The sequence below is a fragment of the Phocoena sinus genome, chromosome 19 (assembly GCF_008692025.1).
Source record: "Phocoena sinus isolate mPhoSin1 chromosome 19, mPhoSin1.pri, whole genome shotgun sequence".
Lineage (NCBI taxonomy): Eukaryota > Metazoa > Chordata > Mammalia > Artiodactyla > Phocoenidae > Phocoena > Phocoena sinus.
Window position 1 is genome coordinate 13,436,116 of NC_045781.1, and position 27,938 is coordinate 13,464,053.

Sequence of the window (27,938 nt, forward strand, 5' to 3'; positions counted from 1 at the left end):
TTTTTTTTTTACGATTTTTTTCCCTTTTTGTTTTTAATTTTTTTTTTTTTTTTTTTTATTGCGGTACGCAGGCCTCTCACTGTTGTGGCCTCTCCCGTTGCTGAGCACAGGCTCCGGACGCGCAGGCTCAGCGGCCATGGCTCACGGGCCTAGCCGCTCCGCAGCATGTGGGATCTTCCCAGACTGGGGCACGAACCCGTGTCCCCTGCATCAGCAGGTGGACTCTCAACCACTGCGCCACCAGGGAAGCCCAATTAATTTTTTTATTTTATTTTATTTTGGCTGTGTTGGGTCTTCGTTGCTGCATGCGGGCTTCCTCTAGTTGCGGTGAGCAGGGGCTACTCTTCATTGCGGTGCGTGGGCTTCTTGTTGCGGTGGCTTCTCTTGTTGCGGAGCACGGGCTCTAGGCATGCAGGCTTCGGTAGTTGTGGCTCACGGGCTCTAGGGTGCAGGCTTAGTTGGGCTTAGTTGCTCCATGGTATGTGGGATCTTCCCGGAGCAGGGATCAACAAACCTGTGTCCCCTGCATTGGCAGGTGGATTCTTAACCACTGTGCTACCAGGGAAGTCCCTAAGGCCGAAATTTTAAAAAAGTGAAATAGAATAAGAAAATATCAGAGCTTACCACAGGTGGTAAGGCTAAGTGTTGTTTGGTGAAATTTTATGGGCACTCAGTTGGAATGTAAGATGTATTTCATTCAAGAAGATCTGAAAAGGGCTTCCCTGGTGGCGCAGTGGTTGGGAGTCCGCCTGCCGGTGCCGGGGACGCGGGATCGTGCCCCGGTCCAGGGGGGATCCTGCATGCTGCGGAGCGGCTGGGCCCGTGGGCCATGGCTGCTGGGCCTGTGCGTCCGGAGCCCGTGCTCCGCAATGGGAGAGGCCAGTGAGGGGCCCGCGTACCGCAAAAAATAAAAATAAAAAAATAAAAAAGAAGATATGAAAGATGCTGTTTTTTTAAGAAGTCTGTTTCTGGAATGGGACATCTCATGTAGTGTCCTGTGGTAACTTTGGTAGAGTTTAAATTAGCAGTCCCACAAAGAAAGAAAGCACATGCTGAAATTTATTTTAAAAGGGAAGGCCGTTTTTATTAAACTTGTACATTTAACTTTCTTCCTTTCAGAATCCTAATTAAAAAAACTTATGTTTCTGCTTACTTAAAAAAAAACAGAAAACAAACAAAGGAAACTATTAAAACATCACTTTTGTGATGGGAAAGGAGGCAACAGGATTCAACATAAGCTAAGAAAACTATACCTGGAGCAAAGAAATAAATTGAAGAAGAACCGACTCCGATCTAGGGCTAGAACATCTGCAACGTGCACAGCCCTTCATTAAGAGAATTTCCAAAGCAAACCCATCCCGGGAGACCAGGGAGCAGCCCTCTTACCTTCTGGATTAACAAACAGGCCAAAAGCCCTAATGATCGCGCAAATACAGACAAATCACTCTATTTGAAAAAGCACACACGTGTTCGACACTTGTCTCTCCTCCCTTCGCAGATTCTCTTCATTAACAGGGGGTTGAGGAGGGCAGCCCCTTGGCGACAGGGCGTTCACAGGACGTAAGTGTTCTTCACCAGGTGCTCCTTGTCGTCCCCAGAGCTCCAGACAGTACGGAGGGTGCGCTCCTGGTTCCTCCGCGCCACCCTGATCAGGCAGACCACGGAGGCTCCCAGCAAGAGGAACAGGACCATCACGAACAGCCCTGCCAGGACCACCACTGTGGATGAGAGAGAGGCCTCAGAACCAGCAGGACGAGGCGGGCCATAGCCAGAGTGTCCACGTGGGCTTGGGAGGTAGACCAGCAGCCCTTGGGCCAGACGTCCCCCCACCCCAACCCAGAAGGCTCTGGAGAACTGACACTGCTTAACAGGAAGTCCTCAAGGAGAGTCCCTACAGTCTTGAGAAGGAGGTTCCTGAAAAAAGGAGATGCTATGCTATGTGCACATGGACAGAGTGGCTACTTGTGTTCCTCCTTTTTGAACAAAAAATCCCCACTTCAACTCTGTACTACCCTGCCACCTCTCTGCGGCAATCTGTACAGGAAAAGCACACATCTCTGGTGTGTGTGTGCAAACACACACCCCCCTCCCCCAACCAGCCACAGAGAAAGATGTGGCCCTGCAGCTGGCTGGGGTGGCTGTCTGTGGAATGAGGAAAGGGCAGAGGCATGGGTGTATTCGGAGCAGGGCCGGGAGGGGACCCTCATGCTCCTAACTGCCCAGGTAGATTTAATAGTGGTTGCCCCACTGCAGTCCCACTGGTCAGTTAAGATGCTTTTTCTTCAGGTGGGGCTCCACCTAAGGAATGTGGCCTCCTATGGCAGGTACCCGGCTCCCTCTCCCCACTTGGCTGCAGAATTGGACAGGGTCAATTCACTCTCCATCTCCAACCATCCAGATCCTTATGCCTGGCAAACCAGGTTCCAGTTTTATTTCTCTTCTAAAGCAGAGCAGACACACAGGCCAGGCCTGGACTCCTTAACAGGGAAACAGGTGGAAAGAGGCCAAACCAGTGTGGCAGATCTTTTGTGCAAACACTACCATCCATGATTCAGGCTCAGAATCAGAAACAAAAGCTAGAGGAGGCCTAGCCTCCTTGTCAGACCAGACTGCTTGGGGACAATAGCACTGGCTGGGGCCATGCTCCACCCACACATGGCAAGGGCTTTCCACCCGCCTTTGTTATCACCCATGACCAACTCTGTACACCCCATGGCAGTAAAGATCCCCCCCAAAACCTGGAGTTAGTCCCAGGCCTGCGTGCAGATCCCACACACCTCAAACAGTAGGAGGTGTCCCCCAGTCACCCCCAGGCTGCCTAGGCAGAGACGGCCTCACTCTTAACCCGTTTATTACACTGTACAATGGGACAAACATCCACCACATGTTCCAAGCTGCCTGGCCGTTCTCGTGCAGAAACACGACTTTCTAACAAAACGACGTTTACAGTGAAGGATGATGGGCCCAAGACAACATGAGCCTGCAAAAAACACAGCTGAGCTTAGTCAAGGCAGGCAGGTGGAGGGGCCAAGAGGCCGTTTACCTTTAGTGCGGGGCAGGGCAGGATACAACTGCTTGCCTGGAAGAAAACACACAACCCTGAGGTCAGCTTTCAGCCCTCCTCCCCTCACAGCTGCAGCCACCTGAGGATTCCCCTCAGCCCCGGGCCTTCACGCTCTTTCTGAACGGCTTCTTCCAGCTCTTCTGAGGGTTCTGAGACCTTGCCACCCCAGTAGGGACCTAGGACACATGTGCCCAACAGCTGGAGCCACAGCCCACCCCCTTCCCCACCAGGGAGCCAGAGAAGACTAATGGCAGAGTCCAAATGACAGCATTTCCGAGGCCTTCATTTTAGGGATGAGGAAAGGGACTGGTGTCCTCTCGGGAAGGTTCATCTGCCCATGGTTGTTTCTTGGATTTAGGAGTCAGGCAGACTCACCGAAGCAGCGCTGCATGCACTCCTCCTTGGAGAGGTAGCTGTTTTTATTGCCCCGGCATCCGCCGTAGATGAAGTTATCACAAGAGTTCTTCTCGGCATTAAAGTACCAGCGTGGGAAGGATGCGCGGCAAGGCCCAGTGATGGCCTTGGCAGTGCAGTGTTCTGGGAGTGAGACAGCCCAAGGGATACAAATTAGCAGGGCCCAGGAGAGGTGAATGGAGCTAGAATGCTCCCAAGCAGTCATATGACTGCCAGCCAATGGGGAAAACATCTCTCTGTCAAAAGAAACTTGGCCATTACAGACATGGCCATTCTGGCCCACATTTTCAGATATCTTTCTCTTTATGGCCAGACTACACTGTTATGGAGGTTATTCTATGTCAGTCACTGTTGTAGGCTCTACATGTGTTAACTCGGTCTCTGAACTTTCAAGAGAGGTCTGAACTAGGCCCCTCATTTCATAGTCAGGGACTCTGAGACAGAGCTACAGTATCCCGCCCACAGCGCGCAGCTGGTGGGAGGCAGAGCCCGCACGCCACTGCTGCCTCTCAAGCAAAGCTTCCCAAGGGCGTGCTGTGTCACATCCTGCTTCCTGCTGCCCCAGGGCATCCTCATGAGTCCTAACACCTGGGAAAGGTCGGGAAGCCCTGCTCTACAATACCCTTAATGGAAATCCTCAAGTGTGTCTCAATTCCCAATTAAGTAAGAAAACATGTTTTTTAAAAGTTATACCTTCATAGTTGAAAATATCACTGGACAGGTCATCAGAATCCTGCCTTCTGGGAACTGAAACACAAACATCCATGTCAGGGAGGCTGGAATGGACACAGGGCTAGCTGGGGCTGAGTCTAAAGGGGCCCACTGAGGTACCTGGAAGGGAGTGGAGCCCCCCTCTGTGGGCAGCTTTGCTCCATCACCTCCCAGTCCTAATGGGCTCTACGGCACACACAGAATGAATGCCGGATGGGGAAGCCTGCCTGTCACCTCAGGGGTTACTATGGAAAATAATCCCAGCCACAGTTTCTGGGGTGATGAGGAAGACCAGAGGTGTCCACTCTCTGACACAGGGAGGAGGGTCCCTTATTCTCTTGGGGGAATTTTCTTCTGAAACAGGACAGAAACCAGAGTTACGATGCCAGTGCCCCATGGCTCTGGATGACCTTGCAGAGGCCGGCTTGGGAATAAGCAATGAACCCAGGCAAAGCAATGGTCAGGACAGTCACAGGATTCCTAGCCTAGCAAAACTGGAAAGTGACTTTAACCTAACTCTCAGCATTCTTCAAATCCACTGAACTAATAAATGCTCACTCTCACGTGGGTGCTGATGTCAGAGTCAAAGGACCAGAATCAAGACTGCAACCAGTGTGTGGCCAGTAGCTGACTGGGGGCCATCCTCAAATGGGGTGTGGGGGGACAATCTCCCTCCACAGCAGGTCTCACCCAGCAGAACCCACTGCCTGGGGACTGGCCTTTGGGAAAGCTGGACTGGACTTACTAGTGCGTCTGAACCACTCACCCCCGGCTCCTGATGCAGAGCCCTTTAAGCATAAAGGAGGAACGGGGCAGCTGCTGTCAGCAGTACGAAGCAAGCTAACACAAAGCTCCAGATCAAGGACTGCAGTGGGAACGGAGGCGGGGGTGGCAGAAGACAGAGGACTCAGCACAGGGAGGGAGATGGACGGCAAGGATGACACGGAGCAAAGGAGATACAGCAAGCAAGGACGTGGGACAGGGCAGTGAAGACAGCACGAAGGCTGAGGCCAGGGGACTGGAAGCCAGCCCAAAGCGGGGGAAGGGGTCTGAGCCACATGCAGCAGTAGCCACAATCCCTTATCCCCCAGGAGGAAGCTGAGGTCAGCCAGGAAGCACTGTAGAATCCCTCAGCCCTCTTGTCTGCTGAACTCCCCAGAGGAAGGATGCTGGCCAGGAGCCAGAAGCTGGCAGCCCAGGCAGAGCCCCTGTTCGCCAGTTCTGAGTAAACAGAACCAGGAGGTGGAAGCCCTTGTACAATGCCCAAATTAAAAATGTCCTTTCACATTAGCCATCTGGATGGCCCTCATTCCATCCTGGGTCTTTTTAAGAACTTACCACTTGGGACAGAGGAATCTGCTCCATTCCTGGACAGATCATTGATGGTGTTCACTACAAGAGGACAAATAAACAGCACAGTGAGAAAGTGTACCTCCAAGATTGCCTGGTGAAACAAAACAAGCTGTATCCCTGAGGAGGCTTGGTCCTGTGTGCCTCTCATAGCGACTTCCATTTCTCCTTTATGTGGGCCCTTCAGTGCACATGCTGGACCACAAACCTGCCAGAACTTGGAAAATAAGGAACCAAGACTGCCCTTGTGGGTTAAATTTTAAGATCAACCAGCTGGGAATCCGAGCAAAGACGTGTGAAATGACATTATAAAAAGACAGAATGGCTTCCAGGGCCAAATAACCTGTGGAACTGTATTAACTCACCCAATGAATTAAAAAAGTGAAGGGCGTGGGACTTCGCTGGTGGCGCAGTGGTTAAGAACCCACCTGCCAATGCAGGGGACACAGGTTCGAGCCCTGGTCTGGGAAGATCCCACATGCCACGGAGCAACTAAGCCCGTGCACCACAACTACTGAGCCTGCACTCTAGAGCCCGTGAGCCACAACTACTGAGCCCGCGTGCCACAACTACTGAAGTCCGGGTGCCTAGAGCCCGTGCTCTGCAACAAAGAGAAGCCACCGCAACGAGAAGCCCGCGCACTGCAATGAAGAGTAGCCCCCGCTCGACACAACTAGAGAAAGCCCGTGCAGCAATGAGGACCCAATGCAGCCAAAAATAAATAAATAAATTTATTTTTTTAAAAAAGATGCAGGTGTGTTAAAAAAAAAAGACTATGCACTCCCAATGCAGGGGGCCTGGGTTCAATCCCTGGTCAGGGAACTCGATCCCACCTGCATGCTGCAACTAAGAATTTGCAGGCCGCAACTAAGAGTTCGCAGGCCACAACTAAGGTGCCCGTGTGCCACAACTAAGAAGCCCACCTGCCGCAACAAAGAAGCCTGACAGTTGCAACTAAGGAGCCCATGTGCCGCAACGAAGACCCGGCACAACCAAATAAATAAATATTTTTTAAAAAGTGAAGGGTGTGCTCAGCACTGTGAATGTATTTCATGCTACTAAACTGTGCACTTAAAAATGGTTAAATGCAAAAAAAAAAAAAAAAAAAATGGTTAAATGCGAAATTATACGTTATGTATATATATATATATATATATATTTTGTGTGTGTGTGTGTGGTACGCGGGCCTCTCACTGTTGTGGCCTCTCCCGTTGCTGAGCACAGGCTCCGGACGCGCAGGCTCAGTGGCCATGGCTCATGGGCCCAGCCGCTCCACAGCATGTGGGATCCTCCCGGACCGGGGCACGAACCCGTGTCCCCTGCATCAGCAGGCGGACTCTCAACCACTGCGCCACCAGGGAAGCCCACGTTATGTATATTTTATCTTGCACACACACAAAGCTAAGAGCGTGGGTGCAAGTGCAAAAAAGGGGGCGCTGGCAGGGTCCAGGAGGGAGGAACCCTCCCTTGTGCAGAGGCGTGGGGCTGGCCTAACCTGATGCCATTACACATTCCCATCACAAACCAGCTCCTCCAGTTCTGCCTCTCCCCTCAACAAGCAATGTTCTGGGAATGTCGCTGAGAGGTTTGCCTACACAAACTAAGGGTGCAGGCACAGGGACAGAAGTGTCTGGTCCCTTTGGTGGTTCTGGTTCTCATTATAATTAATTAATAAACTGGCATTCTCATTATCATTTGGTTCTCCACAGAGCTAGCCTGCCTGGGAGAAAATATGTTGGCAAAGAGAACGCCTCAGGAGCTGTGCAGTGCAGCCACGCTCGGGTGCCAGCAAATGAGCTTTCTGGGACGTCAAGGCTGGGGCCAGACTCTGGCTTGACCTCTAGGAAGATAGCTGTCTGCCTTCTCCCAGCACAACACTACACCCTGTGGCTCCTTGCAGAGACATCCCGCCTTAATGCCCACTGTCCACTGCTTGTGTTCTTGAAACTTAACTTTCCCCCTGAGAAACCAAGGAGTAACCAGAACGGCATGTACATTTGCTACTGTCAACTCCTGATTGGAAAAGGACAGAAAAGGTAGCAAAAAACATTTCCCCTTAATTCCTTCCCTGACACTGGATCACAGCTGATGGCGGAAAACCACATACAATAAACGGTATTTTTCTCCATCACCATCTGGTAAGGTTGCCAGTTGCCCCCCCACCCCCGCCCCAAAACAGATGAGGAACTCATCTGTACAATCCAAAACTAATACCAGCCACCTCGGCTCTCCAAACACTTGCTGAGCGCCTTCCGGGCACTGGGCACACAAAGATCAATAAAATGTTCCTCAAGGCACTCAGTCACTGCTGGGCTTGTGTGTCTGTGCATTATGTTTTAAACCTCAGTTCACAGCCAAGACCACTGTTGTCTTCCTCTCTTTACACACAACTTTAATAAGCTTATCTGATTTCTGAATGCAGAGTTCAAAGCCAAGAGAGATTACAGCCAGTGTGGTGAGCGCTGAGGGCACCAGCACATTCTGACACCGAATCATAATCCAGAGTCTAAACACTGCCCGCCAAGCTGTCAGGAAAGGATGCAAGGAGTCCCGGAACAATGTTAAGGAAATCGCCAATGAAAATCTTTGACAGTTTGGCTGGCCCAATCCGCGGGTCTCTGGAACACCTAGGAAGGATCAGGCCCCAGAGGGCCAATATTGCACTGCCATCAGGTCTCAAGGAGTCCCTCGAGGCTCCGTTCAGAGCTGGTGTACACTGTTGTGGGGCTTTAGGTTTTCATTTACACTGGGAGGCTCTCAGGGTCAACATTATCTTGATTCCACAGAATCCCTCACGAAGGCTGAGAGAAGGATGGATTTCAGAAGTATGTTCTAGTTTTAACTAGTTATGACTAGTTTTAACTAGTCATAACTTGGCTGGCTGGGTGAGTTCCTCAAGTCATTTGTCCCAAAGGTAAAAATAACCCAAATGCCCAGGAAGCAAGGAGGGCAGCCCATCCGAGGAGACCTGGAGGACTCTGCTCATACCAGGCCTGGCATGGGACCTGCTCTCAGTAGTGGGAGAAGGGAAGTTGGGGAGAAGACGCAGTCCTGTCACCCCTCCCCTGGCTCCAGTCTGCGGCCTACTCTCCCCTTTCTGGGAAGAGGAGGGAGGATACCGCTGTGAAACCACCGTGTGGGCGACCTTCACACTGTGCCTGTTTCTTCTGCTTTTAAAAACGTCTCCCAGTTTCAGCAGTGAAGAACTTTATAAATGTCCCAATTAATAAAGTGTCTCTAGATAATAAAACTTCCCCAACAGCACTGTCTTACCTGTGACATCAGCACACTTTGCAAGACACTCCTCCTTGGTCATGTAATTATTGTCATTCCCTCCACAGCCTCCATACACAAACTGCTGGCAGGATCCATCAGTGACATTGTACCACCACCTAGGGATGGAGGCCCGGCATTTTCCCACACTCTTCGAAACTCGGCAAAAATCTAAAACACAACCAACCAGAGACCAGTTAGCTTGGCAGGGCAATTCTGGCAAGACAGAACATGCACAGACCTGTAGAAGGCCCACAGCTTTCCAGAGCCCCAAGAGGAGAACCAGAGCCTTAAGTTTCAGCACAGTTCCTCTGTGAGCTGTTTCTGAAGTGTCGCCATCAGGCCTACCTAGTGATTCCTTCTTTGTATAGGAAGGCATCATCTAACAACAAAGACACCAACCCACCAGACTGAACTGAATTTCAGTTGCATGTTGATTTGGTCCCTGCCCCCATTATCAAACACACACACATCCAGTATAGAAAAAGGACTTTCAAAGGCAAAAAACCAGACTGCAGGATCCTTCTGGATATGTGCCCATCTCACTGGGCCAAGGGGAGCTTAGCACTGAAAGGCCAGAGCTGGGACTTCCCTGGTGGCACAGTGGTTAAGGATCTACCTGCCAACGCAGGGGACAAGGGTTCGAGCCCTGGTCTGGGAAGATCCCACATGTCACGGAGCAACTAAGCCTGTGCACCACAACTACTGAGCCTGCACTCTAGAGCCCACGAGTCACAACTACTGAGCCCACATGCCACAACTACTGAAGCCCACGTGCCTAGAGCCCGTGCTCCACAATAAAGAGAAGCCAGCGGGCTTCCCTGGTGGCACAGTGGTTAAGAGTCCGCCTGCCGATGAAAGGGACACGGGTTCGAGTCCTGGTCCGGGAAGATCCCACATGCTGCGGAGCGGCTGGGCCCGTGAGCCATGGCCGCTGAGCCTGTGCGTCTGGAGCCTGTGCTCCGCAACGGGAGAGGCCACAACAGTGAGAGGCCCTCGTACCGCAAAAAAAAAAAAAAAAAGAGAAGCCAGCACAATGAGAAGCCCGTGCACCACAACAAAGAGTAGCCCTCACTCGCTGCAACTAGAGGAAGCCTGCATGCACCAAAGAAGACCCAAAGCAGCCACAAATTAATTAATTAATTAATTTAAAAAAAAAAAAAAAAAAAAAAAAAAAGAAAGCCCAGAGCTGGCAATGCACGGTCAGGAAGGAAACACACGGTCTGGTGCTCTTAGCGCCCCACAGAAGGACCTTTCCTAACTTTTCCTGTCTACTCTCTGCCAGGATAGGCCACTTCATAGTCAAATTACCACAAGAGCCTCAGAAAGAAGCTCCCTAATGTTAGTTCCCCCAACTGCCAACCTTCCAGAGACAACTAAGGTCACTCCTCTGCTTCGGCGCTTATGATGGCTCCCCCAATATGAGCACACCAAGATGGGCTGGGTTACAAGGTGTCCTAAAATCTGGCCCCACTCTAGGACAAGGAAAACAGAACAATATTACAATTGCAGCCAGACAGATCTGCCTGCAGAAGGCCTAGATATCTGCTCTCTCTTAAAAAGGGACAGATAAACAAGTGCTGGAGGTATCACCTGCACTAGAATGAGACTTTCTCCTGGAGGAATCAGGAGGATTGAAAGCAACTTGGAAAGGGAGTAACCTGACCATGTGATTCAACGTGTGCTCTGCACCACCATAACACCCCCTCCTGGCACCACGAGTCCACATCACCTCTCCCTACACCCTGGCCTCCTACATCTCTGCCTTCTGGCATCAGGGCATTCCACCCTGCCCTGGGCCTAGCACAGGGCGCTTCATAAACATCTCAAATAAAAACATCCTAGGGCCCAAAACTTGGTTATATGCTGTCATTTACTCCTCCCTAGTTGTTTTCATGTTTGCTAGGTTTACCTCACCAACTAGGGGATGCCTTTCGAAAGCACAGAGAGCAGGATTTGTGCTTCTCTTGCGTTTCCCAAAATACATCACAACGATGGGCAAGAAACCAAATGTTCCACAAAACATCTATCTATGGACAAAAAAGGTTGGTGCTATGCAAAACAAACACCCCAAGAAACTCACACACACACCAATAAATCACAGGTAACTAGTACAGCAGAAAAAGCATACTCTGAAGTAAAAAAAATGCTCTGTTAATTTGCAAGCAACCGTCAATGAAATCACCAGTTAGAAAGTATCTTCTCTGGGGACCTCCCTGGTGGCACAGTGGATAAGACTCCGCGCTCCCAATGCAGGGGGCCCAGATTCGACTAGATCCCACATGCATGCCTCAACTAAGAGTTTGCATGCCACACTAAGGAGCCCACCTGCCGCAACTAAGGAGTCCATGAGCCGCAACTAAGACCCAGCACAACCAAAAAAAAAAAAAAAGTACCTTATCTGGATACTTCAGATGAATGGAATCATACGATATGTTCAGAAAAGGCAAATCAATAGAGACAGGAAGTAGTTTAGTGTTTGCCTGGTGTTCGGGGTGTGGAGCGGAGAGTGACTGCAAGTGGGCACAGGGATGGATCTTTTGGGCATGATAGAAATGTTCTAAAATTGGATTGGGGGGATGGTTGTACAACTCTGTAAATGTACCAAAAGTCATTGGGTTGTATACTTTTTTTTTCTCTGTGGTACGCGGGCCTCTCACTGTTGTGGCCTCTCCCGTTGCGGAACACAGTCTCCAGATGCGCAGGCCCAGCGGCCATGGCTCACGGGCCCAGCTGCTCCGCGGCATGTGGGATCCTCCCGGACCGGGGCACGAACCTGTGTCCCCTGCATCGGTAGGCGGACTCTCAACCACTGCGCCACCAGGGAAGCCCTGGGTTGTATACTTAAAACAAGTGATTTTATGGTATGTAAATACTTTACTAAATCAGTTTTTTAAAATAGGCCCAGGCACCTTTTGTCCATATAACACATCAACCAGAACCAGCTGGGTGTGCACCTGGAACAGGTACTTTTGACAATGTGCAAAGGTCACAAAACAAACGCAATCAACAAGGCCCAGGGAAGACACAGAAGGAGAAGAGTTCTTTGGTATATATTTCTGCCCAATCCACATGGCTGTCAAATGCCAGAGGCAGCACTGCTAAAAACAAGACAAGATGGAGAGGACCCACACGTGATCCACTTATGATCCAAAACTGAAAACAACATCAAGGCGGGAGCACCTCATTGCTGCCGAGGTTTGGCAACAGCCTATCCAATGCCCTGCCAAGCTGAGAGCCCTGGGGATCATTGACTGCTTTGTGTCCTTGCTTCCTGAGCAGCTTCATGTACAATCTTTTAAACAAAAACCCTGAGGGGGTAATTGTACACTTTAAATGGGTCAACTGTACAGAATGTGAATTATGTCTCAACTGAAACAAACACCTGAGAGCGGCCAAACAAAGCTCAAGCCAGCCAGGTGGGAACTGCCAGACACCACAGCAGAGAATGCAGCAGGGCGAACACAGTATAAAGGGTGAGAACTGGGTGGCTTTTCACAAGCAAGGGTGCCAGATACATCCTGTGCAGGTATAGAAGCCTGAAGGTGCATAAAGAGGAAGAGGGAAAAGCTCATCTAGGGATGGAGGGCAGTTACCTTGGTGAAGTAAACACTGCACAGAAGCTGGCCCTCATCTTTGTAGGCTCAGACAGGCACTCTAAGTGCCCCAGAGCTGAGGAGGCACAGAGATGCTGATCTTACTAACAAAGCACACAGGAGGATACTGAGAAAATAACTGTCCAGCGGGGTGGATGGGTACCAACATACCACCTCGGAGAGCAAGCTGAAATGGAGCAGGTGACTTGGAGTCACAGTAAGGAAGTTTTCCGTAGGATTCCTATGAACTTACTCTCTACTGGGATCTACCACGCAGACTAGAGGCTTGCAGCAGACAGCTCGGGAAGCGCTTAGGTCAAGAGAGCACAGTCAAGGTCTGCCTCTGGAACACTTACTTTTCTGACTTCCACCACTGACCAATGCCTCTTCCTGACTAGACCATTCTTTCTGTAGATGTGATGGTTCCTTCATTATAAATTTTGTGGGCCTGAAAGGCTATTCTGTCTCGGACGGCTGCTCATATCTGCTGTCAATGATCACACATTGATCTCATAGTTTAAGTTTCAGAAGCAGCCTTATTTTCAGTTTCAGGTTGCTTGGGTGGGGTAGGAGGGGATGGGGGTGACTTCATTTTTGTCCCAGGAGAATTTAGAAATGTCTCTTTATTAGGAGAGAACCTGGACTAAAAACACAGTATATCTGAAAAGACAGAATGCAGAAGACAGAATTGTTGAAGCTGAGTGATGGTCTATGGGCACTCATAAAACTGTTTTCACTCCTTTGTGTACATTTGAAAATTCCTATAATAAAATCAGAAAAAAGCTAATCTCTTTATTTTGTTTTTATTTTTTTTAAATTGGGGTAAAAGCTGATCTTTTTAAAATAAATTTAATTAGAGTAAAAGAGCTCTAAGGAGCAGATTAGTTGGTCAAAGCTAGGTTCAATTAAGATGAAATTTAACCACACACTTACTGTGTCAAGACAGAGTCCCTTCTCTGAGTATGGAGGCTTCTTGTCAAATGGAGAAAAGTCTCATTTTGTCACATGCTTTTACTAACTAAACTGCTTTTAAGCTTCCATCATATACATTTTTACTCTCTAGGCTTAAGGAAGTAATCTCATGAAAAAGGATTTTGTTTTTGTTTGCTTGCTCGGTTCGTTTCAAAGGAGAGAATGTTCCTTTAGGAAACACAGGCCACATGTTGTTCACCTCACTCCAAATAACATCAGTGCATTTTCTCTTTTGTTGTTCTCCAAAAATCTTGTACAAAAAGCCAGAAATACTTTAGTATGTAAGATGACTTCCATGACTTATCACCTTCCTTATAAAAACTTCAGGGCTTCCCTGGTGGCACAGTGGTTGAGAGTCCGCCTGCCGATGCTGGGGACACGGGTTCGTGCCCCGGTCCGGGAATATCCCACATGCCGCGAAGCGGCTGGGCCCGTGAGCCATGGCCGCTAAGCCTGCGTGTCCGGAGCCTGTGCTCCGCAACGGGAGAGGCCACGTCAGTGAGAGGCCCGTGTACCGCAAAAAAAAAAAAAAAAAAAAAGTCAAAATACTATACTCTGGTAGACGCAGCTTAAAATCAAAATGAACCAAAATGCAGAGCATGACTTATTTCTTGACACCCCGTTTCACTGCCTTCACTAAGCTTGATGCCAGGCACATTCTATGCACAATTTCTAACAGTCACAATAAAACTGTGACTCATGCAGTAACACCCCCACCCCTGCCCTTTACAAAGCAGAACACTGAGGCTTTGGGTAGGTTAAGCTAAGCAAGCAGCAGACCTGTATATGAATTCAAATGGGTCTGATCAGAGAGCACAGGCACAAACAAGATGACCCCTTGGATGGAAAGAAAGAAAAAAACCACTATAGTGACAGGCAGTGGGAAAAACATGAAACTGAAGTTGCCTAAAAGCCAAAACATTCCTCAAGGCTTCATCACAACTGGAGGGCTCACCAAGGCCAGGCCCTCTGCTATGCCTGTTTATGGTGACACTCAATGACAGGGTCATAGACAGCCATACCAAAGAACTGGCCAAGGCTGAGGGAGACTCGGTTGGACAATTTTCAGGAAGTTATTCCTTAATAAATAACTGTTCTTATTAAGAGATGACGAAATGATATCCTGGTCTCAGAAGAGTTTTGGAAAACAATCATGAAAAATGTTTCAAGTTCTATTTCTGTGCCCACAAATGCTAGTGCAAAATTAAATACGTTCTGTAAGTTTTCAAAACAGAGTAAGAAAAACAGGGAAAAGCTGAAGGGCACCAAATTTGGATACACTTCCTTCAGAATATGGAAAAATGGAATTCCTGCCTTTCAGAAACAGTAACATTCTCTTGGAAAAGTATTAAAAATGGTTAAAATCACACACTATCTGACATATGAACCTAAATTACAAAACCCTGGCAGGCATTTTGAACACTGGCTATTACAAAATTGCCAAACAGACTGGTCTTTGTCATAGAAAACAGGTTTCTCTGGTTCTAAAGTTGCTTGAGCTTTTTAAAAAATTTATTTATTTAACTTTGGCTGCGTTGGGTCTTTGTTGCTGCGCGCAGGCATTCTCTAGTTGCGGCGAGCGGGGGCTACTCTTCGTTGCAGTGTGTGCGCTTCTCATTGCATTGCTTCTCTTGTTGCAGAGCTCGGGCTCTAAGGTGCGCAGGCTTCAGTAGCTGTGGCTCGCGGGCTCTAGAGCGCAGGCTCAGTAGTTGTGGTGCACAGGCTTAGTTGCTCCGTGACACGTGGGATCTTCCCGGACCAGGGATCAAACCCGTGTCCCCTGCATTGGCAGGGGGGATTCTTAACCACCGCTCCACCAGGTAAGTCCCTTGATACACTTTTTATTCCTGTGGGTGCTATAAACTGAAGAACACCAACTTCTTGCCTCACTGTATACTAATAAGCAAGCCCTGGATCACCTCACAAACTGGGAGCCGCTCATGAAATGGTCCTTCTCCTCCCCCCATCTGTTTTCTCTAGAGCGAAGGTCAGTAACCTTTTTTTATGATGGGCCAAATAGTAAATACAGGCAGAATAGTGTGAAATCATGCAGGGCAATGGGAACAATTATGATTGTTCCGTGACCTTTAAAATGAAAAACTGCGGGCTATAAATGTATAGAATAATAAAAATAAATAAAATACAATGAATATTTATTTACTACACTATAAGTTAAAACATTAGAAATTTGAGAATGGGGGCTTCCTTGGTGGCGCAGTGGTTAAGAATCCGCCTGCCAATGCAGGGGACACGGGTTCGATCTCCGGTCCAGGAAGATCCCACATGCCGTGGAGCAACGGTGCGCCACAACTACTGAAGCCTGCGCACCTAGAGCCCGTGCTCCGCAACAAAAGAAGCCACCGCAATGAGAAGCCCGCGTGCATCAACAGACCCAACACAGCCACAAATAAATAAATGAAATAAATAAGTTTATTTAAGATAAAAAAAAGAAACTTGAGAATCGAAGTGTTTAATCTTCTTTGTAAATAAATAAGTCACCAAGAGTAGTCTCTACAGTGCTTGTGAAGGTCTTTACTCATATAACTCATGATACAGAGCAAGCATCTTTTCAGTTCGCCTTAGTGAAGTGTCACACCTCTTTCTAGGTTTGGATCAGCTTCCAACATTTTATCCTTTGCTCTTTCAATGACACAAAATTGCTGAGAGTTACTTGACTTTTTGTGGAAGTTTCTGCCAGCATTACTTCCACTGGATCATCTTTTTTTGTCACAACTACTTTCCTCATTTCGGTCGATAAGCTCCTCTGGCTGCATATCCGGTCTCAAATGGCAAGCAGGGTCAACATTCCCACAGTTAACTCATTCTTCTATCACTCCATTTATGTTCAATTGGAATTTCCCTTCCAGCGTTATCACTTTTTCTCTTTGCTACACTTTGGTGCTTTTTTTGGCCAACTTCCTCTAGTGATTAACCATTTTTGTAAACTGTCACGTATACTGGGAAACAAGGAAGCAACACAACTACATGCTTTGCTGTGTATGAACTAACAGATGTGCAGTGAACAATCACTATGCATATGTGTAATTTACACAATGATTTGTGACTGAAGAGCTAGTAGCTGAAACTTGTTCTGTACCCAAGTACTCACAGTTAATATACTGTAGTAACTGAAATCTGTGCATGTTGAAAACTGTGCAAAGCATGGACTGCCTTTCTTTCAAGCTTCATGGGTCACCTAGCCTAACTATTCAACTCTGTCATGGTAGCATGAAAGCAGCCTAAGGCAATATGTAAATGAACGACCATGGCTGTCATTCCAATAAAAATTTATTTCATATAACTTTTACGCCTTAAAATATTCTTTTGATTTTTTCAACTATTAAAAAAATGCAAAAGCCATACTTAGCGTGTAGGCCATATGTATGTAGGCAGTGACTACGAGCTGCAGTTTGCCAATCACTTCTTTAGAGAGTGTTGCTAAAAACACCCTGATCAGATTTTCCACATCCCCACCCCCCCGTCATGTCACAGAACTCAGCAGTCCTACAGGTGTGGTCAGATGCTATCACATAGACTCCTAGGGCTCACATTTCTATGACAACACTGACCACGCCTTCCTCAGGTTAATCCTTTGCCAAAAATGCTGCAGCACACCCTTCCATCACTAAAAACAGCTCTACTCTTTTCATTAAAGCCACTTAGAATTCTAAGGATAATGGCCAAAGGGAAATGATTTGCTACAATAATCCTCAGACATCTGAAAATACTATTTTATACAAAAAAATAGGAGAGCATACAGTTCACTCCTCAGTATCAAAAAGCAAACAAGGAAGAATCAATTAATTCAAGAGTTTCAAAGAACAGGGGCAACTATTACCACATCCACAAAGGGCTTGGTAAGCACAGACCTACAATAGCTGAAAATTCACCACCAGAACACCCTGTTCGTGCTAGTGAAATAACTTGTGAGACATCCACATAATCGAATACTCAGAGCTGTTTAAAATAGACAACTGGGGCTTCCCTGGTGGCGCAGTGGTTGAGTCTGCCTGCCAATGCAGGGGACACGGGTCCGTGCCCCGGTCCGGGAAGATCCCACATGCCGCGGAGCAGCTGGGCCCGTGAGCCATGGCCGCTGAGCCTGCGCGTCCAGAGCCGCAACGGGAGAGGCCACAACAGTGAGAGGTCCACGTACCGCAAAGAAAATAAATAAATAAAATAAAATAGACAACTACGTATGTGCTGGTATAGAAAAGTGTCTGAGAGAAAAAAAGCAAAAGAATGTTTTACATATTATGATTCCTTTTTAAATTTAGATATGAATCTACCTTTAGGGAAAGAGACTAAAGGAGGACGAAGCTTTTCCAGTTTTTCTTTTCCATCTGTATCTTTTAGTACAATTTGAGTATTCTAATTTTGTGAATGCATTACTTTTATTTTCTTTAAGGGTTTTATCTGGAGAGTGGATTATAGTCATCCCTTTTGTTTGCTTAAATTTTTCAGTTAAATTTTTCATGGTAAATAAAACTGAATGTACTAAATTCCCTAGTATCTTGAACAGTAGTAAGCAACAAGTGTTTGGTGAATAGCTAATATATGTAAATAGGGCGATCATATAATTTATCCTCCAGATCAAGACACTTTTCAGAGTGAAAAGGGGTATTCTTTTTTTTTTTTTTTTTTTTTTTGCGGTACGCGGGCCTCTCACTGTTGTGGCCTCTCCCGTTGCGGAGCACAGGCTCTGGACGCACAGGCTCAGCGGCCATGGCTCACGGGCCCAGCCGCTCCGCGGCATGTGGGATCCTCCCAGACCGGGGCACGAACCCGCGCCCCCTGCATTGGCAGGCGGACTCTCAACCACTGCGCCACCAGGGAAGCCCAGAAAGGGAAATTCTTAATAGTTACCGTGGGAAACACAGTGGCATAAATTGGAACCCTCCAAGGTAAACTGAGCTGAGTAGCCATCCTACATAGAAGGCACCCACTGGGAATGTAGTCCTTGACCTCCAGGGGTTTACAATTAAGTTAGAGCCACAAGACTGGCTTGGATAGAAGAAGAAAGAGAAAATCACCCAAGGTAAAATATTACAATCACACCCTAAATTCAAAGGGCTTGTAAGCCACACAAGGTACAAAGGAAATGAACAAAGGCTCTGGTATAGGGAAGTGACACAATAAGGAAGAGTCACTTGGCAAAAGTGTGCAGGACAGATGAGAGGACAGGGCCTGTAGGAAGCTGTTCTGGTAAAGGACCAGTGTGTGCAGGAATTCCTGGCTGCCTCTTACTAGCCCACTGTCTTGGGGGGGGGGATGGGAGGCAGCTTTCCTAACCTCCCTGCACACCCATTTCCTCATTCATAATGAGGGGACAATAATACATGCAACAAAAATGTATAAACCTCTCAATAAAGCTGGAAAATGTATAAACCCAGTATTCTTCAATTCGGCAAGCCCCATATTCTCTGATTTAGGCCTGGCTAATCAAAAAAAAGTGCAGATTTTGGAGGCTTAGAGTATCTAAATCAGACTCTTGGGAGGCTTAGGAAGATAAGGCAAAGCTCTGATTATAGACCTATCATATCTGTGACATAATTAGAAATATGTATTTGGTCTCTCCCCCCCTGCCCTTCCTGATACAGAGCTCCTAAAACCCTTGTAATTTCCTGAGAGCTGGAGCATGTTCTATTCTAATATTCGTTCTTGGACCCACGTTTCTGACACAAGAACTAAAACCCTGGCAATCTCTGGAGTAGTACGATTGTCTTTTTGTATGCCAATGAGATGATAGTGGCTGGGGGAGCCCTAGAAAGCTTCAGGGTTGGGGCTGGGGGAATTCCCTGGCGGTCCAGCAGTTAGGAGTCCTCGCTTTAACTGCAGAGGGCCCTGGTTGGTGAACTAAGGTCCCGCAAATCTTGTGGCACGGCCAAAAAAAAAGGATGGGGGCTGGTTGCCAGAAAAACCAAGGCAAGATTAAAGGGTTGGACCTTTCAGCCCCACCCCCTATTCTCCAGGGAGGGGAGAGGGGTGGAATATTGAGTTAATAATCAATCATGCCTATGTGATGAAGCTTCCATAAAATACCCCAACTGAAGGGGTTAGGAGAGCTTCTGGTTGGTGAACACATCCACATGCCAAAAGGGTGGCTCACACAAGGACAGAAGGACAGAAGCTCCTACACTGAGGACCCTTCCAGACCTCTGTCTTCATCTAGCTGTTGATTTGTATCCTTTATAATAAACTGGTAAACGTGTTACCCCGAGTTCTGTGAGCCACTCTAGCAAATTGGATCCAAGGGGGTCATGGCAACACTTGATTTACAGCAGGTTGGTGAAAATGACAGGGGACAACCTTGGACTTTGACTGGCATTTGAAGGGGGGAGAGGGAGTCTTGCGAGACTGAGCCCTTAACCTACAGGATCTGTGCTCACTCCCTGCGGTTTCAGAACTGAGTTAAATTGCCAAACACCCAATCCGTGTCTGCTGAGAACTGCTTGATGTGGAAAAACCCACAAATCTTGTATCAGAAATATTCTCTGTAGTCAACAGGAAAGTTTCCTCTTTAAAATTCCTTCAGGTTACAGTGAAAGCTGAAATGTTAGCAAGAGAACTAACTTGAGGACATTATAAATACAACTCAGCCCAAATTGAAGTGAAGGCCTCTCTGTGTGATTTGTACCCATTCTGGATCTACTTAGTATAAAAATGTTTTTTTGACAAGTTTGTTAGCAATAAGTCCCATTTTGTGACACCTAGATTTTTGTTTCCTGCTGTGGAATGCACCATTTATTAATCTTGAGGTTATCTTGACCATGGCCTGTCTGGGAAAGGGCATTTGCTCAATGTGATTTGAATTCACTGGTGAGTAATAAAGTGGGGAGATTCAGCTGGCTTTCCCTCCATAGGTCCCATTGAGTTAAACTCTGTGGACTTGCAGATGCATTTCTTAAAAACAATTCAAATGGAAGGGACTTCTTTGACACAGGGAACAATCATTAAGAGTGTTGTGAAAATTAAAGGCGTTTTTTTACTCCATTATAAGGGCTTAAAACATTTGGCACAAAGCTTTGAGTAAGTAGTAGATATTATATTTTTATGAAGACCAGACTACTGTAGGAACAGTGGGAATGAAGATAAAGAGAAGGATGACACATTTCACTAGTAAGTCCAACTGAATGTGGTGACTGACAGGATAGAGGGGATATGGAAAACCAAAGTACAAACTCAAGTCAGTGAGTTGATCAAACCAACCCAACCATCACTCCTTCCCTTTGTTTTTCCGCTGTGCAACCACCTGCCATGCCTGAAGACACAAAATTCCTTATCTTCACCTGCAGTAAGACAATGGCAGACTATCACAGAGATCAAAGTCCTGCAACACTACAGTTGCAGGAGATTAAGAGGTCGGAGACAAGAAAATAAGAAAAATTATGCCTTGGTTACCCATTTGGACTTCAAGTTATCTTTTCACTGAGGAGTGAGAGAATATTAAAGTTCTGTGTGAGTGAAGAGGTACTGAATACCAGGGAGGCAGGCATTCAAGGCTGCTTTAATTCTACTGTGCCAAATTCCAAAGTTGACATTTATTTTACAATCAGTCTTATTTCAAGGTGATCTATAAATCCAGCTATTTTGCTTAGTTGGATAGGTTCTACATACTTGAAGGCTTCTGTTTCTAGTACAGAAAGCCACTAACTACCCACGTCCTCTAGGTTGTGGTGCCTGGAAGTTGTCATTATTAGGATAAGTAATTCAGAAACTTTAAAATAACCCCTAGGTGTTTATGAGGAAAGAACATTTACAATAACAAATCCAACTTAAACTACAAGGCTCATAAAATCTTGTTGTTTTAGATACATAATCTTGGCATTTTAGATATAAAATATTTAGATATAAAGGTTTACATTCCATAAACTATCAGCACAATGCAAACCACCACCCCTATCCACTGTCACCTCATACTCATCACTCAAGCAGGACTATAAATTCTACCCTTACCTAAATTCATAACTAGAATCACAGCGCTCCGTCTGAATAATTTGTAAGGAAGGGCTTCCCTGGTGGCACAGTAGTTAGGAATCCACTTGCCAGTGCAGTGGACACGGGTTCGAGCCCTGATCCGGGAAGATCCCACATGCCGCGGAGCAACTAAGCCCATGCGCCACAACTACTGAGCCTGCGCTCTAGAGCCTGTGAGGTACAACTACTGAGCCCACGTGCCACAACTACCAAAGCCCGTGCGCCTAGAGCCCGTGCTCCGCAACAAGAGAAGCCACCACAATGAGAAGCCCGCCTCACCGCAACTAGAGAAAGCCCGCGGGCAGTAACAAAGACCCAACGCAGCCAAAAAAACACACAAATTTTAGAAAAATGTCCTAAATGTTAAAAAAAAAAAAAAAATTTGTAAGCAAACAGTACCTTCAAAGTCTTTCATGGAATTATCTGTTAATTCACATTCAGGGGTTCTTAACCTTTTTTGAAAAATGGACCATTTTCAGAAACTGATTACAGCTAACAGGCCCTCTACCTAAGCAATGTTCCTCAATCTTTTTTTCCATTATCACCCCACCCCAGGAGCCTTTGTAGACGTGTTTTTCCTAAGCACCACACTAAATTTCAATACCACAGACATATATCTATCTATGTAGCCCTTTGAAAGGTCAAAAACTATTATATCTAGTATTATTTCACCCCCACCCCCACCCCAAACAGGCCCTAGACTCTAAATGACTGACCCTGGAATAAACATGGACAAAGTACCACATATGAACTCAGGAACTTCAGATTACGGGGCTTCTGAGGCCAGGGACCCAGGACCCCATTGGTGAGATCCATCAAACACTTGCCCTCATTTCTAAAATGGCTTTCCAATAATGAAAAATGTGCTTCAAATAAACTTCAAAGTAACTAACTCCAAAGTTCATGGGCCTCAGCATCCAAGTTCCAGCACTCCTTCATAAGTTTTCAAAAAGGTCTTGTCAGAAACAAGTGAAATGACATTTGTGACCAGGATCACACAAGGACATCCATAATCCATACACTAATGCTTCTGGGGTCATTTGCAAATTCCTCATTAGTCACGTGATCAATGGGCCACCAAGGCCTCCTGGGGTTAAGTCATTTCAGTGTGACCCCTTCAGGGTTCTCTCCTGCCTCACATGAATCACAAGCTACCTCACCCCTTATTTGGCCTGTCAGTCTCAGGACGTGGCAAACAGAGGTTTGGCTGCCTGGCCAACTACCTGAAGACAAGCCTGAATGTTGTAAATGACTCTGGGGATAGGTAAAATGAGAAACAGGCTGGGGGCTGGCTTTCTCTACTACAAGCTGACTTCTCAAATACTGACCAGGGCAAAGGAATGTTTCTGGTGGCAAGGGTCCACTTTCCCTCAGTGGACCTACAGGCAAGCCCCTCAATGTTCTTTAGGTATAGTCACCATCTGAGCCTCAAAGGCCATGTTTTTAGTACTAAGCACACCAAACCTTACCTTACTTTTTTCTTTTTTTTTAATTGAAGTATAGTTGATCTACAATGTTTCAAGGTATACAACAAAGTGATTCAGTTTTTTATATATATATATTCTTTTTCAGATTCTTGTCCATTATAGGTTATTACAAGATATTGAATATAGTTCCCTGTGATATACGGTAGGTCCTTGTTGTTTATTTTATATATAGTAGTGTGTATCTGTTACTCCCAAATTCCTAATTTCTCCCTCCCCCCACCTTACTTTTCTTTATAGTACTCATCACCAAGTTATCTATTCATTGTTCATTTATTTATTGTATTATCTTCTTCTCATTACAATGTAACTGCCATGGATTGGGGCGGGAGGGTGTCATCTGTTTCATTCAGTGCTTTGTTTCCAGGGCCTAAAACTGTGCCTGGCACTTGGCAGGTGTTCAATAAATATGTGCTGAATAAATATTTCAAACTGTCCTGGAACGAAACTGTCTTGCCTGCAAGTTAAACAAGTGCCTCTTCTGTGAAGGACAAGAATACAAGATGCTACTTTGGAGAACTCCCAGCTGCTCACTTTCCCTCTTATCTGTCATCTTCTCTTTGGCTACTCAGTTTACAACTATCCATGGGGGTGAGGAGAAGAAAAAGGAGTGGTGACTAATAACATGCTTCTTGGAGATTCACTGGAAAGTTCACTCTTTCAGTCAAAGTTCTGGGGAAACTAATTAATCGAAGAGGTTGATGCACATGGAAGATCACTTCAAAGTGTGGTGGAGGCTCTCACACGAATGCTGCTGCCCTTATCTCCAGTGGAAATTCCCAAGAACAATCAACAAAGGGCTACGGGCGAAGGAACCATTAACACAAGTTCTGATGCCCAAGGAACCACTAACACAAGTTCTGATGCATACGTTATTGGCAGCAGGAACTACACTTAACTAACCACTCCTAAAAGGAATTTTTGAGGTTCTATTCTGAAAAGGAATATATTATCTGCCCTTGTATTGATCGAAATTGTGTATTTGGGGGCACTCCAAATACCAGGACTTATCACCCGAGGAGAGATTAAAAAATCATGCATATTTGTGGCCACCTGATAAGGGGTGTTCCCTAACAACAATAACACACATACACACACTCACTGCACCGTACAATTTATAAGTAGCTATTATGTTCTATCTACCTTTGTTTCCTAAATGGGGCATACTCTTAACATGGGAGTCACAACTCTTAGAAGATACAGAGGGCAGGCCAAGTGAATAAATACAGGCTGAGAAAGACAGTCTTCTTTGTCCTTCCCAAAAGAAGTACTTGGCACCACCCCATGGGTGCTATGTGGGAACACTGGACTGGCACCGCCAGATCTACACATTTTTCAGGCAAAGCCAAAAATAAAAATATTTCATAAAAAATGATCAATCCTAGAAACTGTACAAGTCACATAAAGCCTGTTTGAGGCCTGCTGGGAACAGCCAGTTTATAATCTCTACGTGCTTCCATGCAGACTGGCACTCTCCCTGAATGCTACGAACACCTGAACACCCACAGAAGTATCAGCTTTCCCCCACCTCCATCTGCAAAGGTCTGGAGTCAGGACACTTTGCCAAGCCTCCAAATGTCCACTGTATCCCACACCCCTTCCTCTCTGCCCTCCACCACCCAGTGCCTCACCAACATTGTCAGTCTCGAGACCATGTGACACTCCTATCACTTGCTTATCACCACATCAGCCCCAGACTCCAGTTACCCTTCATCACCCTGTTTTGTCAGCATCTCCCTTCCCCCAACTCCTGGAACCTCTGATACCCATGGCCTATCTTAAGCAAAATCTCTCATTTCTTCAATCTCTTCTCTGAACATTCTTGTCACTTTCTTACTCTAACTGAACCCAGCTCTCCCCTGAAGATATAGCTTCTCTTGTGCCCTTCCAAGTGGGCACTGCTTCTACACCATTCTCCCTCCACCCTCAACACCCAGTTATGAATTTCATCATCAGAGTAAATCGTATCCCACCTTGTGGGTCATTTGCTGATCCAGGTCACTACTCCTCACTTCTCCATGATTTTAGCTCCTGGCTCACTGTCACTCCCGCTGCCGCTCCTATCATCATTCTTGGTGACTTCCATATCCAGATAGGCGATCCTCCAACCACCCTGGCCTCTTGGTTCCTAGACCTCTTCTCCTTCAGTGATCTTGCCCTCCCTGCAGCCGCTCCCTCCCATGGTCACACCTAGACCTTGTCTCAATAATTGCAGCCTCTTCAGAACCTCAGTTTCATGCCTCTCCCTCACTGCCCATTGTATCCTAGCTTCCTAGTTCAGTCTCTTCAAAATCTCAACTCCAACAATCCACTGGCCCTACCACCTTTCCACTACCCCTCAGCCCCCTCATGTCTTCACACAGATCATTATGATCACCCCGCTATACACATTCACTACACACTTCCTCCCCTCCACCAAACTCATCTGCAGCTGTGTGTGGCTGGAGAAACACCTCACTCTTAATGGATGACCTTGCTTCCTGAGAAGAATCAAAGCAATCAGAAGGGGTGGAGGGATAAAAACTACCTCCTGCCTCAAATTAAGCTGTTGAAACCTTTCATACAAATAGAACTTCAGATAAGCAAGGGCATTAGTTCACCCAGCCAGATAGGAGTACTTCTGAAAGGTCAGTAGGTCCAGCCAGCTGCAACAGCTGGGGAAGCCACTGGGAACAAACAGAAAAGGCCTCTGCAGCCCGACCTGGCTTTGTCAATTACTAGTGTGTGACCTCAGGCAAGATCTGTAACTTCACCACCACCGCCAGGTTGTTTCAAGGATTAAGTGATGCACAAGGGCTCAAAGTAAGCAATAGATGTTAGCCCCAAACTCAGTTTTGATAAAGTCCCAGGCCAGGTAACTGGAAAGTATATCCTAACATAATTAATTCCCCTAAAAAAGTCCAGAAGGGCTGACAAATTCTAGTTCAGACCACAAGAATGATCAACGCCTGCGTTCCTAATTCCCTGGAGCTGAGTCTCTCCCCACTGGCTCTTAACACTACTCCCCACCCCACAACTCAATTTTTCCTCTCTGCCTCAGGCATAGGGAAATTAACAGTCCTCAGAAGACACCACAGGTGATGACTTGGTGCACATACATCCTGCTTTCTTTCTTTCCATCCAAAACGCTGGCCTGTAAAGCTACCTGGCTCCTGCCTAGTTTCCCCACTTGGCATCCTCCTCCAATCCCCCACCTCTCCCGCCCAACACACTCCTGCTCTTGTCACACTGTCATCTCTTTTCCTCCAATACCACCAAGCTTGCTCCAGCCTCAAGGCCTCTGAACTCCACTGCTTCCAGTTGGATCCTGAAGCCTCTGTGTCGCTGCCACTTGCTCTTCACGTTGGCCCTCAGCCGCCACTGTCCTGAGACCTCCCCTGACAACCAGAGCTAAAGCGGCCCCCATCGTCTTACATCATCCCTGTTTGTCTCCTTCACCCCGCTCAATTACGTCTTAGTAATTTAATACTGTGGTGAATGCTCTTTATTTGAATGTTTACTCCCTGTCTCTGTCTATCCCACTAGAATATAAGCTCTCTAAGTGCAGGGACCTGGCTTGTCTGAGTCCCAACTGTTATCACTGCTGCCACCACTGCCCCTGACACGTAACAGGGGCTCAATAAATTTTGCTGAACCAACGAATTTTTCTTTCAAGAGATCTATTTTCAAAGCCTCCTTGTGGCTGTCTGAAGCAGTAAGGTTAGACCGACACCTGTTCAAAAAGACCTTTCAGGCCAAACTTCCACAGAATTGAGAGGTTTAAACTGAGCCTTCCCCTCCGCCAACCTCTAAGGACCAGGCCAAGGAATCCAAGCCCAGCTTCTCAATGCCAATATTCTTCTTATACCAAGAGGCTCCCCCCCTTGCACCCTGACGAAGTTTTTTCCCCCCAACACTTTTGCTTTTCTTTTCCTTCCTTTGGATACCACTGAGAAACCCCCTTCTTCTTGGAGGCATTCTGCTGCAGCTGAACCAGAAAGGTTTCCCAGGAGGCTGCTGTCCAATATGCAAAAAGGTGGGGGTGAGGGCTTCTTTCCTGAGGCTAAAACGGCCACCAGGTCACCGAATCCAAGCCCCACCCGCTGCGGCTGGCCTCCCTGGACTTTCTTGGAACTTTTCTCTGCCAGGAAGAGGCTGGTCTTCTGTTCGGCCCCTCACCTCCTTCCTGCCACAGGAAGGGGCACTGCCACTCTTCTTGGTCAACAGCGCTAGTCTCCTCCCTCATTCACAGGAAACTTTTCCCAGGCCGGGCTCCTCCGCCTGTCCTCACTCCCAAGGGCTCCCAAACCTCTTTCCCAAGGTTCGGTCTTGCTACACACCCTGAGCTTCACCAAGTCGCCCCAACTTCCTCCCCCGCCAATTCTCCCCGCTCAGACCCTGCCCAGGGCCTCCTCAGACCCCCACTTACCCCCTCGACCCTGCCCCTAACGCCCCGCCTTCGGCCTCTCAGCCCTCCACAGCTCCCAGGAGACCCGCCCGGGCCCTCACCGTGGGCGCCACGTTCTTCGTCGGCCGCCTCAGCCCCGGAGAGGAGCAGCGATGCCAGCAGGGCGAGGAGCGCCCAGTACCGCCTCAGCCCACAGAGCTGCGCCATGACTGGCTCCACCGGTCCGCCCAGGCGAGGCCTCGAGCTGCTCGCCGTTGGGGTCTCGCGATCAGGTGCGGGAAGACCCTTGCCGCGCACGCGCACTGGAGCGCGCCGCGTTCAGGTGTGCGCGTCCCCTCGTCACACAGGAGTCTCCGGGAAGCACCTTTCTCGGTCCTTTGGTGTGCGGACACTCTGCCTCCTGCGCCCACGATGCTTTAGTTCGCGCCTCGCTTGCCCCGGACACCCCCCACCCTTCAGAACCCCGCCACACCCCCCAGACACTCCGCGGTTGCCAGAGATAATGGCGGCTGCCTCGAAGCTGCTGCCGAAGGTGGAAGGCCAGGGAAGGGGCGGGGCGCACCTGGCGAGGCGGGACGCGTTAGAGCGCAGGCGCAGGGAGCAGGCACCTGAGCGGCCGTCCTCCTCCCTGGGCGCACCTGGGTCCGCCCCTGGCACTGGGGTAAAGGGGCGGAACTTGCGTCGGCTTCGCCCCGGTGGGACTTAGACCA

The 27,938-nt window shown here is 47.6% G+C and overlaps 1 protein-coding gene across 1 annotated transcript; it reads right to left on the bottom strand.

Annotated features, from left to right (window-relative positions):
• Nucleotides 1-1,041: 1,041 nt before the first annotated feature.
• On the bottom strand, nt 1,042-27,764 carry SPINT2 (serine peptidase inhibitor, Kunitz type 2). The gene is made up of 7 exons (XM_032614778.1): nt 27,330-27,764; nt 8,813-8,983; nt 5,528-5,581; nt 4,172-4,225; nt 3,440-3,601; nt 3,044-3,079; nt 1,042-1,718 (listed from the first exon to the last, which is right to left on the bottom strand). The coding sequence occupies exons 1-7, from the start codon at nt 27,433-27,435 to the stop codon at nt 1,552-1,554; spliced, it is 750 nt and encodes a 249-aa protein (XP_032470669.1). The 5' UTR covers nt 27,436-27,764; the 3' UTR covers nt 1,042-1,551.
• Nucleotides 27,765-27,938: the final 174 nt, after the last annotated feature.

Excerpts from the sequence above, each read along its gene's own strand:
- SPINT2 (XM_032614778.1), bottom strand. The coding sequence starts at position 27,435 with ATGGCGCAGCTCTGTGGGCTGAGGCGGTACTGGGCGCTCCTCGCCCTG. Across the intron at positions 3,602-4,171 it reads TGATATTTTCAACTATGAAG|AACACTGCACTGCCAAGGCC; the intron begins GTATAACTTTTA and ends TCTCACTCCCAG. Across the intron at positions 3,080-3,439 it reads GTGCATGCAGCGCTGCTTCG|GCAAGCAGTTGTATCCTGCC; the intron begins GTGAGTCTGCCT and ends GTTTTCTTCCAG.